The sequence below is a fragment of the Aedes aegypti genome, chromosome 3 (genome assembly GCF_002204515.2).
Source record: "Aedes aegypti strain LVP_AGWG chromosome 3, AaegL5.0 Primary Assembly, whole genome shotgun sequence".
In the NCBI taxonomy this organism is placed as follows: domain Eukaryota; kingdom Metazoa; phylum Arthropoda; class Insecta; order Diptera; family Culicidae; genus Aedes; species Aedes aegypti.
Window position 1 is genome coordinate 65073963 of NC_035109.1, and position 17738 is coordinate 65091700.

The window sequence follows — 17738 nt, forward strand, 5'->3', positions numbered from 1 at the left end:
CATTTTTATAATTCACGGTAAATAAAAATAACTAGGATTGTCAAGTACTTTTTAACAAATTTTCTTAAAGACTTCTCAGATACATTTTATTTAAATGTTACTTACAGTCTGGGCTGGCATCAACTCGCACAATGCGCGCAAAGAGCAGAATTTAACCACTGCACAAAGAGGAGACAGACGCGCGCAAAGTGTAACAACACGAACACAATGAGGGCACGCAGTAGGAAAGAGAGTGTAAGCGATTACGCAAAGAGTAATGCTGACGGAGTGTGTTGGCAAAACATGCTCAAAGTGTACACAATTTGGCTCTTTTTACCATATAACATGGGTATTTTTAAAACGAGACCAACGAATAGATGTCGGATATCGATGTCCGTTGTTGTTTTGATATTCAAGATGGCGACTTCCGGTTTGTGAAAAGCGTTCCAAACCCATGCAATATGGGTATTTTTGGAACGGGGCCGATGAATACATAACGGAAATCGATGTCCGGTGTCGTTTTGGAATCCAAGATGGCGACTTCCGGTTTGTGAAAATCACTTTGAACCCATGCAATATGGGTATTTTTGGAACGGGGCCGACGAGTAGATGACGGAAATCGATGTCTGACGCCATTTTGGAATCCAATATGGCGACTTCCGGTTTGTGAAAAGTGCTTCAAACCCATGCAATATGGGTATTTTTGGAACGGGGCCGACGAGTTGATGACGGAAATCGATGTCCGTTGTTGTTTTGATATTCAAGATGGCGACTTCCGGTTTGTGAAAAGCGTTTCAAACCCATGCAATATGGGTATTTTTGGAACGGGGCCGATGAATACATAACGGAAATCGATGTCCGGTGTCGTTTTGGAATCCAAGATGGCGACTTCCGGTTTGTGAAAATCACTTTGAACCCATGCAATATGGGTATTTTTGGAACGGGGCCGACGAGTTGATGACGGAAATCGATGTCCGTTGTTGTTTTGATATTCAAGATGGCGACTTCCGGTTTGTGAAAAGCGTTTCAAACCCATGCAATATGGGTATTTTTGGAACGGGGCCGATGAATACATAACGGAAATCGATGTCCGGTGTCGTTTTGGAATCCAAGATGGCGACTTCCGGTTTGTGAAAATCACTTTGAACCCATGCAATATGGGTATTTTTGGAACGGGGCCGACGAGTAGATGACGGAAATCGATGTCTGACGCCATTTTGAAATCCAAGATGGCGACTTCCGGTTTGCAAAAATCCCTTCAAGCCCATGCAATATGGGTATTTTTGGAACGGGACCGACGAGTAGATGCCGGAAATCGATGTCCGTTGTCGTTTTGGAATCCAAGATGGCGACTTCCGGTTTGTGAAAATCACTTTGAACCCATGCAATATGGGTATTTTTGGAACGGGGCCGACGAGTAGATGACGGAAATCGATGTCTGACGCCATTTTGGAATCCAAGATGGCGACTTCCGGTTTGCAAAAATCCCTTCAAGCCCATGCAATATGGGTATTTTTGGAACGGGACCGACGAGTAGATGCCGGAAATCGATGTCCGTTGTCGTTTTGGAATCCAAGATGGCGACTTCCGGTTTGTGAAAATCACTTTGAACCCATGCAATATGGGTATTTTTGGAACGGGGCCGACGAGTAGATGACGGAAATCGATGTCTGACGCCATTTTGGAATCCAATATGGCGACTTCCGGTTTGTGAAAAGTGCTTCAAACCCATGCAATATGGGTATTTTTGGAACGGGGCCGACGAGTTGATGACGGAAATCGATGTCCGTTGTCGTTTTGGAATCCAAGATGGCGACTTCCGGTTTGTGAAAAGTGCTTCAAACCCATGCAATATGGGTATTTTTGGAACGGGGCCGACGAGTTGATGACGGAAATCGATGTCCGGTGTCGTTTTGGAATCCAAGATGGCGACTTCCGGTTTGTGAAAATCACTTTGAACCCATGCAATATGGGTATTTTTGGAACGGGGCCGATAAGTAGATGACGGAAATCGATGTCTGACGCCATTTTGGAATCCAATATGGCGACTTCCGGTTTGTGAAAAGTGCTTCAAACCCATGCAATATGGGTATTTTTGGAACGGGACCGACGAGTAGATGCCGGAAATCGATGTCCGTTGTCGTTTTGGAATCCAAGATGGCGACTTCCGGTTTGTGAAAATCACTTTGAACCCATGCAATATGGGTATTTTTGGAACGGGGCCGACGAGTAGATGACGGAAATCGATGTCTGACGCCATTTTGGAATCCAAGATGGCGACTTCCGGTTTGCAAAAATCCCTTCAAGCCCATGCAATATGGGTATTTTTGGAACGGGACCGACGAGTAGATGCCGGAAATCGATGTCCGTTGTCGTTTTGGAATCCAAGATGGCGACTTCCGGTTTGTGAAAATCACTTTGAACCCATGCAATATGGGTATTTTTGGAACGGGGCCGACGAGTAGATGACGGAAATCGATGTCTGACGCCATTTTGGAATCCAATATGGCGACTTCCGGTTTGTGAAAAGTGCTTCAAACCCATGCAATATGGGTATTTTTGGAACGGGGCCGACGAGTTGATGACGGAAATCGATGTCCGTTGTCGTTTTGGAATCCAAGATGGCGACTTCCGGTTTGTGAAAAGTGCTTCAAACCCATGCAATATGGGTATTTTTGGAACGGGGCCGATAAGTAGATGACGGAAATCGATGTCTGACGCCATTTTGGAATCCAAGATGGCGACTTCCGGTTTGTGAAAAGTGCTTCAAACCCATGCAATATGGGTATTTTTGGAACGGGGCCGATAAGTAGATGACGGAAATCGATGTCTGACGCCATTTTGGAATCCAATATGGCGACTTCCGGTTTGTGAAAAGTGCTTCAAACCCATGCAATATGGGTATTTTTGGAACGGGGCCGACGAGTTGATGACGGAAATCGATGTCCGGTGTCGTTTTGGAATCCAAGATGGCGACTTCCGGTTTGTGAAAATCACTTTGAACCCATGCAATATGGGTATTTTTGGAACGGGGCCGATAAGTAGATGACGGAAATCGATGTCTGACGCCATTTTGGAATCCAATATGGCGACTTCCGGTTTGTGAAAAGTGCTTCAAACCCATGCAATATGGGTATTTTTGGAACGGGGCCGACGAGTTGATGACGGAAATCGATGTCCGGTGTCGTTTTGGAATCCAAGATGGCGACTTCCGGTTTGTGAAAATCACTTTGAACCCATGCAATATGGGTATTTTTGGAACGGGGCCGATAAGTAGATGACGGAAATCGATGTCTGACGCCATTTTGGAATCCAATATGGCGACTTCCGGTTTGTGAAAAGTGCTTCAAACCCATGCAATATGGGTATTTTTGGAACGGGGCCGACGAGTTGATGACGGAAATCGATGTCCGGTGTCGTTTTGGAATCCAAGATGGCGACTTCCGGTTTGTGAAAAGTGCTTCAAACCCATGCAATATGGGTATTTTTGGAACGGGGCCGATAAGTAGATGACGGAAATCGATGTCTGACGCCATTTTGGAATCCAAGATGGCGACTTCCGGTTTGTGAAAAGTGCTTCAAACCCATGCAATATGGGTATTTTTGGAACGGGGCCGATAAGTAGATGACGGAAATCGATGTCTGACGCCATTTTGGAATCCAATATGGCGACTTCCGGTTTGTGAAAAGTGCTTCAAACCCATGCAATATGGGTATTTTTGGAACGGGGCCGACGAGTTGATGACGGAAATCGATGTCCGGTGTCGTTTTGGAATCCAAGATGGTGACTTCCGGTTTGTGAAAATCACTTTGAACCCATGCAATATGGGTATTGGGAACGGGGCCGATAAGTAGATGGCGGAAATCGATGTCCGACGCCATTTTGGAATCCAAGATTTGTGAAAATCACTTTAAACCGGATTTCGCCATCTTAGATTTTAAAATGGTGGCAGACATTGATTTCCGCTATCTACTCGTCGGTCCCGTTCCAAAAATACCCATATTGCATGGGTTCAAAGTGATTTTCACAAACCGGAAGTCGCCATATTGGATTCCAAAACGACAACGGACATCGATTTCCGGCATCTAATCGTCGGTCCCGTTCCAAAAATACCCATATTGCATGGGTTTGAAGGGATTTTTGCAAACCGGAAGTCGCCATCTTGGATTCCAAAATGGCGTCAGACATCGATTTCCGTCATCTACTCGTCGGCCCCGTTCCAAAAATACCCATATTGCATGGGTTTGAAGTGATTTTCACAAACCGGAAGTCGCCATATTGGATTCCAAAACGACAACGGACATCGATTTCCGGCATCTACTCGTCGGTCCCGTTCCGAAAATACCCATATTGCATGGGCTTGAAGGGATTTTTGCAAACCGGAAGTCGCCATCTTGGATTCCAAAATGGCGTCAGACATCGATTTCCGTCATCTACTCGTCGGCCCCGTTCCAAAAATACCCATATTGCATGGGTTCAAAGTGATTTTCACAAACCGGAAGTCGCCATCTTGGATTCCAAAACGACAACGGACATCGATTTCCGGCATCTACTCGTCGGTCCCGTTCCAAAAATACCCATATTGCATGGGCTTGAAGGGATTTTTGCAAACCGGAAGTCGCCATCTTGGATTCCAAAATGGCGTCAGACATCGATTTCCGTCATCTACTCGTCGGTCCCGTTCCAAAAATACCCATATTGCATGGGCTTGAAGGGATTTTTGCAAACCGGAAGTCGCCATCTTGGATTCCAAAATGGCGTCAGACATCGATTTCCGTCATCTACTCGTCGGTCCCGTTCCAAAAATACCCATATTGCATGGGTTTGAAGGGATTTTTGCAAACCGGAAGTCGCCATCTTGGATTCCAAAACGACAACGGACATCGATTTCCGGCATCTACTCGTCGGTCCCGTTCCAAAAATACCCATATTGCATGGGCTTGAAGGGATTTTTGCAAACCGGAAGTCGCCATCTTGGATTCCAAAATGGCGTCAGACATCGATTTCCGTCATCTACTCGTCGGCCCCGTTCCAAAAATACCCATATTGCATGGGTTCAAAGTGATTTTCACAAACCGGAAGTCGCCATCTTGGATTCCAAAACGACAACGGACATCGATTTCCGGCATCTACTCGTCGGTCCCGTTCCAAAAATACCCATATTGCATGGGCTTGAAGGGATTTTTGCAAACCGGAAGTCGCCATCTTGGATTCCAAAATGGCGTCAGACATCGATTTCCGTCATCTACTCGTCGGTCCCGTTCCAAAAATACCCATATTGCATGGGTTTGAAGGGATTTTTGCAAACCGGAAGTCGCCATCTTGGATTCCAAAACGACAACGGACATCGATTTCCGGCATCTACTCGTCGGTCCCGTTCCAAAAATACCCATATTGCATGGGCTTGAAGGGATTTTTGCAAACCGGAAGTCGCCATCTTGGATTCCAAAATGGCGTCAGACATCGATTTCCGTCATCTACTCGTCGGCCCCGTTCCAAAAATACCCATATTGCATGGGTTCAAAGTGATTTTCACAAACCGGAAGTCGCCATCTTGGATTCCAAAACGACAACGGACATCGATTTCCGGCATCTACTCGTCGGTCCCGTTCCAAAAATACCCATATTGCATGGGCTTGAAGGGATTTTTGCAAACCGGAAGTCGCCATCTTGGATTCCAAAATGGCGTCAGACATCGATTTCCGTCATCTACTCGTCGGCCCCGTTCCAAAAATACCCATATTGCATGGGTTCAAAGTGATTTTCACAAACCGGAAGTCGCCATCTTGGATTCCAAAACGACAACGGACATCGATTTCCGGCATCTACTCGTCGGTCCCGTTCCAAAAATACCCATATTGCATGGGCTTGAAGGGATTTTTGCAAACCGGAAGTCGCCATCTTGGATTCCAAAATGGCGTCAGACATCGATTTCCGTCATCTACTCGTCGGCCCCGTTCCAAAAATACCCATATTGCATGGGTTCAAAGTGATTTTCACAAACCGGAAGTCGCCATCTTGGATTCCAAAACGACAACGGACATCGATTTCCGGCATCTACTCGTCGGTCCCGTTCCAAAAATACCCATATTGCATGGGCTTGAAGGGATTTTTGCAAACCGGAAGTCGCCATCTTGGATTTCAAAATGGCGTCAGACATCGATTTCCGTCATCTACTCGTCGGCCCCGTTCCAAAAATACCCATATTGCATGGGTTTGAAGTGATTTTCACAAACCGGAAGTCGCCATCTTTGATTCCAAAACGACACCGGACATCGATTTCCGGCATCTACTCGTCGGTCCCGTTCCGAAAATACCCATATTGCATGGGTTTGAAGGGATTTTTGCAAACCGGAAGTCGCCATCTTGGATTCCAAATTGGTGCCAGACATCGATTTCCGTCCCATATGTTCCAATAGAAGCTCCTATAGAAGCATTCGGTAGGTACTCAATGAGCCACACAAAGAGTGTGTGTTCACCATTTTCCATCAACACTTTGTGTCGAAGGATGCATTGCAGCGAGAGCAGAAACACAAAGAGGCGTCAAAGAGGGAAGAACCAGTGAGAAAGTGTAGCTGTCGCACTGCACTCAAATTCATGATCAACACAAAGTGCGCGCTCTTTGTGTTTTTCTGTTTTCACTGAGGAGATGCCAGCCCTGCTTACAGATAAAATCTGTAGATTGAAAAAATAATCTTAATTTTGATTAATTTTGATTTCATGAAGAAATTACGAACTATTTTTTCATGATTCGTGTCATGATTCATTTTGAAATTTTTAAAAGAATGTCCCGGGAAACATTAGAATGATCATGCTTAGATTTCATTTTTGATCTTCTAGTATGTAGTGTATTTTAAAATAGTTGTAGAATTTTTAACGTACCGTCACGGTGTGCTGAAACACACATATTATCGAACTTGCATGAACCTCCGATCTTTTTTCACTAAAAGTTAGCCTTGGTAGTCAAAAAAAGCTTGCCGCATATTAAAAAATCTTTCATCGGCAAAAATTTGAAAAAAGTCGATTTTTTATTCTTGCTTCTTCTCCATATAAGGGTTCATAGGAGAATATTAGAGTTACACTATAATAAATCTTCGAGCTGTTTAGTAGAATACCTATAAGTAGATGAAAAAACCGAATTTAGTACTATACCATTTAATTCCACTAGAGTTTGTATATTTCGACCTCTACCGAGCAACTACCTTTTTTGTTGCTTATCTTGACAGATAGGCTTATTTCGTCTGCAACTTACAGACTTCTTCAATGTCGAGTGCACGTCTTTTGGGCAGGCCTGATTTAATCCTTGTTCCCAATTCTACTGCATAATTGGAATCATTGGAAAATATTAATAAATATGAAGCGTTCTTAAGATAGTTGCAATCCAATAAAATTAAACAATTACATACAGCCATAAACATGAACAGATATACAAATACATAAGGCACTGCGCTGTTTCAATTTCATACGGCATTTTTTACTCCTTCTTACATTGTTGTTCACAATTATTTTGAAAGAGTGAAAGATAGAGGAAGATTTTTACGCAGAGCTCTATACGGTATGTCTACCTTTAAAACTAGAGCTTATACAAATATTGAAAAATATCTTTACATATACAGAATATGAAAGGGTTTTATGCAGAAAAATTAGAATTTCAAAACAAAAAATCTCTAAATACCTTACATTTCATGTAAGTGTAACAATATAATGCGATATTTATAAAGTTTTTATTCAGGATTGTATTGAAATCTTGTAGCCGCTCGTTGTAAAGGTTTATAGAACCTCCCACCATTAACGTATGCTTAGTTCCATTCACCTATCTAAAACAAAATACTAAAATTTATGTCTTCATGTTCCACTCAATTCTCCAACCTCGATATTAAGAAAGTCATCCATTAAGGGAGGTAGCGAGTTACAGAACACAAAACCAGTACATATACAATCGAAAGGACCACCCCGATGGTCATAAAGCCATAAAATCTAATTTTCTCTTTGGTTCTCAAACTCGAGATACGAAATATAAAGTAAGGGAGAGTTGATTATAATAGTTAATGAAATTGTTGAGTCTGTTTTTCAAAATGTGCCGTCCATGAGTGTGAGGTCGTAAACCAAAGTGCGGGATTACGTTGGATCGATTTGCTATCAACGCCGCATTATTCTTCATTTTATGACAAACGATCACGCTATACTGTGCGCAATGCGAAATATAAGAGCAGATTATTGAACGCGCAAAACTTCATGATGGACTTGAAACCATATTAAGACTGTATAAGCTATTCACTGTAAATCATGTTAAATTGAATTATCTTTCAACACTTTTGCGTGTATGGTAGAAGCGCCGATTTTGGCCATACGCCAGTTGTAGCCATCATGTATTATACACCGTTTTACACAGCCAATCAGCATGTAACCTTTTGTGTTCAGTAGATCACATTGACATGATAGAGAAACATTCATTTATTCGTCAGAATTGATTCAAAACATAAGAAACACAATTCATTTCCCTTATAATTTGAACTCCCATACACCTTATTTGGCCAGGGTACTCCTAATTTGGCCACTCTCATAAGAAATCAATGAGTTTGGCCAATTTAGAAACCAAAACTAAATCTCTGAACGAAACTGGTTCGGGTGGGCTATATTTACCAACGAGATTTTCAAAGCGAAAAAAGTGGTTTTAATTCATGTCGAATAATATACATACATTATATGAATTGGAAGCCTGCATTTGACATATTTGTAGTAGAAATAGGGCTTCCAATATAATTTGTATTGACATTTTCTCTTAGACTGGCCAAAACTGGTGCTTTTACCGTACATGAATATGTAGCCTATGTGTATCCATTTCAGGGATTTCCTATTCTGATTGGAAAACTCTGCCGCATACGTCAATTAACAAGTACTGATTTGATTCAGCTATTATGATCAACTCCTTAGGTATGGAAACATTATAGACACCTGATGGAAAAAACTTGCATAAACTCACAGTCTATGTCCAAGTTGGAACGTTTTTCCAAAATGAAGAATACAAAGTGTTCGTATGAATAGCTAGCTATCCAGAAAAGAATAGTAATTTTTTATTAGATAATATGCGGCATACCACCATGGGCTGGTCATATTGTATAAGTGTGCGTAGGAAATGATGCCCAATTTAAAACATCTGATAATTCATTCGTGTTGTCAAATTGGTCATTAACCGTTAAAAAATCATAAAAATTAGTGTAACTCTAATATTCTCCTATGAACCCTTATATGGAGAAAGGGCAAGAATACAAAAATCGACTTTTTTCAAATTTTTGCCGATGAAAGATTTTTTAATATGCCGCAAACTTTTTTTGACTACCAAGGCTAACTTTTAGTGAAAAAAGATCGGAGGTTCATGCAAGTTCGATAATATGTGTGTTTCAGCACACCGTGCCGTAATTCAGGGGCAAATTGATCACTTTTTCACAACATTTTGTCATGATTTCCTTTGGAATTCGAAAATTATAAAATTTGTTTCAGTAAAATCAGTACTTAATTAACCTCTATCAGTTTATGCAATCGATTTTTTATGAAATAATGTTTAACATTTCATAAAATTAGTTTTTATATCAAAAATTGAAAATAACACATTGGGGCGAAATTGATCACTATATAATAATACATATTTTAGAATGTAAAATTCCCCTATTATCATTTTATTGCAATATTAAACTTTGTAAATCTGCATAATATGTTCAAATTTTACAGATCCTTCAGATTTTTAGTGAAATTCGAAAGGACATTTTGGTCATACGTGTCTTCCAAAGAAATTCATTCAAAGTATTGAGATGAAAATTGAAAATGAAGTCGAAATTAAAATCCATATTTGTTATGAAGTTTTTGAAACAATTTTCGTAAGAAAATCTTACAACTTTTGACGGGATTCTTCTTCAAATATTGATGGGATTTCGTAATTTCCGATGGATGAATGATTATATTACAAACTTAGGAAGCATTTCTGATACACTTTCTGGTGGACGTTCTGATGAAATTAGTAAAAGAATTCTTAGTGATTCGAAGGAATACAGAGATAAATTTCATAAAATATTTCCGGCAGAATAGCATAAGCATTGAATACCGTACAATTCGTAGTTGCTACTCCATAATTGACCAGAATAATCGAAGTTGCATAAGGAATCAAGAGATGTTGCTTGGGAGTAGCTTTTCATCTTCAATGTACACTTTCGAGAACTCCAAACATTAAATAATCAATAACGGCGCCGGCCACGTTCTTACGGTTATCGGTGAAGGAAAGGAATGTTAGTGTGACATCCATTGTTACTAGAGGCCGATATCACCTCTGCATCTCCATGGTTGTCATGGGAAGGAGTTTTGTTAGTGTAGAGGGATCTGCATGATCAGAATTCACCTTGGTAAGTGATGCGACTCACGCACATATCAGTGCTCTAAAGACAACGTGAACATACAGTAAGTCGACCTTTATGCGTCAAACCATTCAAAGGTTATTTTATATAATGATGAAAATCAGGAATGGATATGGGGTTACAGTGACGAATTGATCATATTTTGTAAAATCAATTCATTTAAGTAACATTAGGTACCACCGTTGTCGTTATAAAAATACGTTTCATAATATATCATGCATTTTAAATGAAAGCATGAAACGAGCTCACCAAATTTATTATCCATCCTAGATTGAGCAGCTGTAGCTACTTTAATCAGCATGCTCATTTCATAAAAGCCAAATATCACTCCAGTGACGCGAAAACCTTTTGATTGGGCTTTAACGAAGCACTGCCCAGCAGAACGCATGAAGAAAAAACCGTTTTTATTTCCATTAAAAACACTTCTTTTTCAAAAACTGCACCAGCCATATCATCACCGCCGAATCTAATAATTTGCGGAGACGATAAAAATGTAACAGATCAATTTTCAACACATCCGTTCGCGCGCGCTGCCTACTGCGGTCTCTTTCATAAAATATTTCCGGCAGAATAATTTGAAAAGTATATTGTGGAATTCCTAGAGATAAAATGTTATATTATTCATGATAGTATACTCTTGGTGGGATTCGGTAGAACAATTCTCGAAAAATTTCCATACAAAATTATACAAAAATAAAGTAAGTATTAGATATAAGAGTAAATAAAAGATTTTGGATCTCCTTGAGGTACTTCAAGTGGAAGTGTAATATTCCATCAAATTACATGATGAGTTTTCCGTAGATTTGTGCAAAGTTCCTCAAGAGGCAGTAATTAAAAAATAAACGAAGACTTGTTTGTGGCTAATGAGATATCCTTTAAATATGCATGGAAATGGTGGGTTTAAGTCCCACCGGCTACATGATCTCTTTGCATAATGTGGTACAATTTTACCATAATTACATTTAATGTTGGCCAACATGTTTATATGTGACTAAATTCCATTTCATATTCAATATGCTGATAATCTAATATCACTTGTAACCTTCTTAAGTGTCAGTTAATCGTAGCTACTGGCTACAAATGGTAGTTGAAATATTAGACTGGCCCAGTTTAGTATGGGAGAAAAATAAAGCTGTGTGATTCCACGGGGCACCCCCCAAGATTATTCCTTGGGGTTAGAGGAAGCCTTTCTGAAAAGTTCAGCTCATTTGGTCGTTCCATGAGCTGGCGCATTTGAGTTGAAGTTAATATGGGATTTTCAGCTCAAACATATGGGAAACAGCACATCATCTACTGTTTGGTTAAGAAAAAATGTTAATCACGTTCAATTAAACCCAGAATGTCAAAAACACTACTTGATATAATAGCGAACAATATTGTAGAAGGTTGTATCATGATTAAAATTGATAAAGTTGGTGTTTTAACTCTCTGAAGTGCATAACGCAATACTTCTCGTGTTTCTTGAACATAGCTTGGAGGTAGCCACTAAGCGCATCATAGCCACCTATGACGCTGGGCGAGCTGAGGCACATGTCGCATGCATATAAGTGACTGTACGGGAGTGCTGATCTAAGCCTAACTTTCAACAACTGAAATAGTAATGAAAATGAGATTAAATCCAGATACAACCTTCTGCAATTATGTTCATTAGGATATCCACTAGTGTATTTGTCATTCTGAGTTTAATTGAACGCGAACAATTAGTATACGGAACGAAACAGTGACATAGGGTCAATTTTCAATATATTTGAAACGAATATCCCATACAAACTTCAAATCGAATGCGCCAGCTGGTGGAGCAATCAATTGAATTGAAATTTCTAGAGAGCGTTTTTCTTACCCTAAGGCACATATCTAGGGGGTGCCCCATCGAGTTTTACAACTTTTTGTTTGAGGGCCAGTCTATTGAAATATGCATTTAACCATAGAGTATAAAAGGACATCAACTAGCTAAAATATGAATGAATATCTACTGATTTTTTTTTTGGTAAATTGAACTGTGATGCTTGACAACACAATATAATTTTAACAAAACAAAAAATGTTGGAAATGGAGTTTCAAATATATTGCTGTTTGCATTAAAGATGCAAATCTCGAACAAACGTTCTCCAAATGCGGTAACACAACCAAGCAACGATTGAAGAAATCACCGCCGCCCTAGCAGGAAAAATCTATTTTTGACACCGCATTTCTTGCATATAATCTTTCCGCGTTTGGTGTTACCGCATTTGATATTTGTATTTCAAACGCACACAGCAATATTTGGTTCCATTAGATTAAAACATAATTTTATTAGTTTGAATGTGTTGTATACCCTTTAGCTTGCACATTGATTTTTGGAAGATTCTGGTGATAGGTGAAGCCTTCCGCAAGTTATACTTTTCAATATGTCAATTCACAATAAAAAAATCTCTGGTGCACGACTCCAATCAACAAGTTGAAATTTGTATTAGACAAACAAAATACGTCGGATCCAATAGGGACCTAATTGGACTAGGCCCAGGTCAAAGATTTCTCGGGCTCTTAAATATCATGTATGATTTATGTGGAAAACAGGATATCGTATTTATGAACACAGAACTCCGCATGCCAGATTTTAATAAAAACTGTTTTGCAACGTTAGAATTAAAATATATTCAAGGAATCAGGTCCAGATATCCAGACATAACTCAGTTGGGGTTCTACCGTTTGTCGATTCAGGCCCTTCTAAAAATGTCTGCCCTGTAGTTCAGTTTTTATCGGTATGATACTTTGTAACTATGATTTTGGGGCCTCAAAAAACCCCGGGCTCGATGCAAACCGCACCCCCTAGCTTTGTTACTGGTGGTGAGTAATATCGATTGATTTTACGATTTCTTTCTAGTTTAACGTGAGACGGTCATTCCTGTCTGGAGATGTTGCTTCGGCCTTAAGCGGTAATTCTTTAGTCGGTCGTAGAGCTAATGCCAAAGAAGGAGAGGAGGATCAAAACGAGTCGAAAATGTTGCTGTTCAATGGATTGTATTACCGAGGCAGCTGGGCTAGTCCATTCCAGGTAGTTTGCGAAATTAGAGTTTTAGATCTAAAATACTAAACATTATTTCTTGCAGATCAATTCCGACGTAGGCACCTTCTCCGTTAACGGCCAACAGAAACCAGTGACTATGATGCGTTCATCGGGCACATTCAGCATTGGATCAAGTCAAGAACTGGATGCCAAATACATCCAACTGCCATACAACGTAACTCATTGCTAAAACACAATACGTTTGCGTCGTACGGAACACAAACTAATTTTCAATATTCTCCCGAACAGAATTCACGCTACTCGCTGATGCTGATGATGCCCAACCAGGCCGATGGTCTCAAGGATTTGATCAAGAACTTCAACTGCCGGAGTTTGAGCAGCGCTCAGAAGGAACTCAGCGAGATGCCAGTGCAAATCACCATGCCCAAGTTCCAGATCGACACCACCAGCAGAGCTGAGAAGGCTTTGGCTAAGGTTTGCTTCACTTCTATGAAATGTTAGGACAAACTCTATCTCTCTTTCTGTTACAGCTGGGACTGATCAACGTGTTCACCTCCAAGGCTAACCTGAGTGGAATCACAGACGAACAGAAGATCCACGTCGATGAACTGGTCCAACATGTGTCGATTCGAGTGGATGAAGGATCAAGCAGCGAAACGGCTCTATCCGCTACAAACAAAGTCGAAGCGAAAACCGCCGGTGTAGAAATGGAAGAATTCGTTATCGATAGGCCGTTCCTGTTCTTCGTGCGTGATATCGTCGACGACTTGGTGATCGTTGCTGGCAAGATCAATGACGTTCCAGCGTTGGAAGAATAGAATGAATAGTTAAGAAAAACACAAGACTTGAATCCTCCACATTCGACCCTACACATCGTTGTAGGGTAGTGAAGATCTTAACATTAACGTTTTAGTTAAGCGTCGTCTCATCTCTTACGAATTGCATTCATCAGAGCACTTCTCCAAGGTTCACTTTTCTGAACACATGCTTCAAAACTACAGGAACACAACTTCGCACACTAAATACTCAATCCGAGCACAGATGTAACATTTAAAATTGCAGTTCCGTCTCTACATTTCAAAGCAACGATAGATTCGCTTCCGGTTGTAAAATCTCAACAAAAAAAAGTCGAAAGCTTACATTTTCCCATCTTGTGCTGGTGTTTCATAAGATGGCGATAATTGGCCAAAAATAAAAGCATCGGAAGTGAGTTTCATATGTGGACGTCCAGGCAAGAATCGATGCGCGGGTAGAAATCTTTCCAAAATATCTTTTAGTATTTTGGAATTGTATTTAGAAACGGCGATGCTGAGATTGTCCGCATGATCGTTCTTCGGTTTGTGGTGCCACTCGTTAGGATATGGATATACCGTTTTGACGCACACGTGATGAATGCAGTTTTGAAATCTCTATTCTTTTATCTTGAAATCGATTAAATTTTTCGAACAAATTATGAACAAATAGAAGTAAGATAACTTATGTAAATCTTAAATTATTTTTAAAAGCTAAGTGACAAAATAAATTGAACTATTTCCAGAAACATGTGTGTTTAGTTAACTCGAAGAACTGGCACAGCTTTTCATTTGTTGAACATATTAAAGATATCGAAGGTCAGTACTTTTCAGTGCTAAAATTAAAAACGGTACTTTTCAGTGCTACTAAAACAGTACTTTTCAGTACTATTTTTTCTACTATTGATCCCTTTACGATCCTTGTTTGGACCCGTGCCTTCGATTTTTCGTTGGACCCGTTGGCGAAAGCTAGCGGTGGTAATCCTTCTTGGACACCGTCTTGGGAAAAAACCTTTCGAAGGTCACGTCTTCTTTCGTTTATTAATTAAACATGGTATCAACAACAAACAAAAGGAAGGGTGAATCTCTGAATTCACAACTTCCTTCCAAAAAAGTGGGTTTTAAAACTGTCACTACACGTGGCAAGAATGGAAGAAAGGACGCTTCCCCGGAATGCAAACTTTCTTCCAAGGGTGAAATGAATAATTGTATCGAAATGAGCAATCAGTTCGATGCTCTAGACAAATTTTCCGAACACCGAATCGAAGCAGCCTCTAGCCCAGGCTCTTTGATTCAAGTGAGGAAGCAAAGAGTGCCGCCTATCGTGGTCAGTTGTTCCGAATTTGGGGGATTTAGGCAGGAGATCTTGAACTCCATTAGGGGAATCAAGGTTTCCTTCCAAATCGCAAAGAAAGGAGACTGTCGCGTTTTGCCGGAAACTCTTAAAGATCGTGAGCTTCTTCTCAAACATCTTGAAGACAAGAAGCACAAATTTTTTACTTATGACGACAAAACTGAACGTTTGTTCAAAGTTGTCTTGAAAGGTCTCTCAAGTGACTATAAATCACCTGAAGAGATCAAAAATGGAATAAATGATTTACTTGGATTTTCCCCAGTCCAAGTAATCATTATGAAAAAGAGAACCCAATCTGGCATTGTTCGGAAAGGGCTTTCTCAAGAATTTTATTTAGTTCACTTTAACAAAAAAGAACTAAATAATATTAAAGCTTTAGAAAAAGCAAAACTTTTGTTTGATGTCCGTGTGACATGGGAACATTTCCAGAAACCTGGAGGAAATTACCAGAACCCCACTCAGTGCCGTCGGTGCCAAAAGTGGGGTCATGGTACAAAAAATTGTCGCATGGATGCTAAATGCATGATTTGCGGAGGTTCTTCTCACGCCAAAGACGTCTGTCCAGTGAAGGAAGATACCACCAAATTCATATGCTGTAATTGCGGGGCTAACCATAAGTCCAATTTTTGGAATTGTCCTTCACGCAAAAAGGTCATTGAGGCTCGTGCCAGGCAGATGAAAGATAATATCCGTTACGAAAACGGTCGTTTCCGGAATTTGCCTGGTAGAGTATCGAACAATGCTCATTTTTCAGTTAACGATCGCTTGATCATGAATCATACCCATCAGGAAGATCATAATCATGCTCATTCACAAACTAATTTTAATCCGTCGGGTAGCCGTTCGAATCTTTCTACTTCGAATTTATCTACCCACGGTAAATCCTTTGCCGATATCGTAGCAGGAAATTCGAACTCCTCCCCTGTTCGATCCATGGGTACCCATTCTACTTGTTTCAAATCAAATGGAAAAAACCCTACCGCCACAGGTAACTCCGCTTCTTCGTCTACCGGAAATTCCAATGGGAAATCACATGACATGTCTGCCTCTGATTTTAGTTTTCTAACTGAACAATTGAATCTAATGATTGATGCAATGTTCAAAGCCACCACTATGACTGAAGCAGTCCAAGTAGGTGTAAAATTTACAAATCAAATTGTTATTGGATTACGTTTTTCTAATGGATCCAAATAATAATTTAAATATTTTAAATTGGAATGCTCGTTCTCTGAATGGTAAAGAGAACGAGCTGTTTAATTTTCTTACGGTTAATAACGTGCATATAGCAGTTATTACCGAAACGTATTTAAAACCTGGATCTAAACTCAAAAGAGATCCTAACTTTTTTGTTTATCGTAATGATCGACTTGATGGGGCATGTGGGGGAGTTGCAATCATCATTCATAGGCGTATAAAACATCAACTGTTTTCATCATTTGAAACTAAAGTTTTTGAAACTTTAGGTGTTTCTGTTGAAACACAGTTTGGTAAATATACTTTCATAGCTGCCTATTTGCCTTTTCAATGCTCTGGACAGCAAGTTAATTTGCTCCAAACTGACTTGCGTAAATTGACTCGCAATAAGTCAAAATTTTTTGTCATTGGTGACTTTAATGCCAAACATCGGTCATGGAATAATTCTCAAAGTAATTCCAACGGCAGAATTTTATTTGATGAGTGCTCTTCAGGATATTTCTCAATTCAATACCCTGATAGCCCTACATGTTTTTCCTCTTCTAGAAATCCATCTACGATTGACTTGGTCTTAACCGACTCTAGTCATCTTTGTAGCCAATTGGTTACTCATGCTGATTTTGATTCTGATCATGTCCCTGTTACATTTCAAATATCCCAAGAAGCGATTCTCAATCCTATCAGCTCCACTTTCAATTATTTACGAGCCGACTGGAATATATATAAAACGTATGTTGACTCTAATCTTGATGTTAACATTTCTTTAGAAACTAAACTTGATATTGACAATGCTCTTGAAACTTTAACAAATTCCATTGTTGAAGCCAGAAGCATTGCAATTCCAAAATGTGAAGTAAAATTTGAATCCGTGATTATAGACGATGATCTTAAACTCTTGATCCGTCTTAAAAACGTGAGGAGAAGGCAATTTCAACGCACTCGCGATCCTGCTATGAAAATTATATGGCAGGATTTGCAGAAAGAAATCAAGAAACGTTTTGCTCAA

At 40.0% G+C, this 17738-nt stretch overlaps 1 protein-coding gene across 4 annotated transcripts in view; it reads left to right on the plus strand.

Annotated features, from left to right (window-relative positions):
* Positions 1-14951, plus strand: part of LOC5578739 (antichymotrypsin-2) — an 80767-nt gene extending 65816 nt beyond the window's left edge. For 3 of the 4 annotated variants that reach the window (XM_021851699.1, XM_021851696.1, XM_021851698.1), the window contains 4 exons: positions 13250-13420; positions 13476-13607; positions 13682-13867; positions 13924-14928. In XM_021851699.1, coding sequence (XP_021707391.1) covers positions 13250-13420; positions 13476-13607; positions 13682-13867; positions 13924-14211 — 777 coding nt within the window. In that variant the 3' untranslated portion in view covers positions 14212-14928. Of the gene's footprint in view, positions 1-13249; positions 13421-13475; positions 13608-13681; positions 13868-13923 lie in introns of all 4 variants that reach the window. The other variant, XM_021851697.1, reaches the window with a different exon arrangement.
* Positions 14952-17738: the final 2787 nt, after the last annotated feature.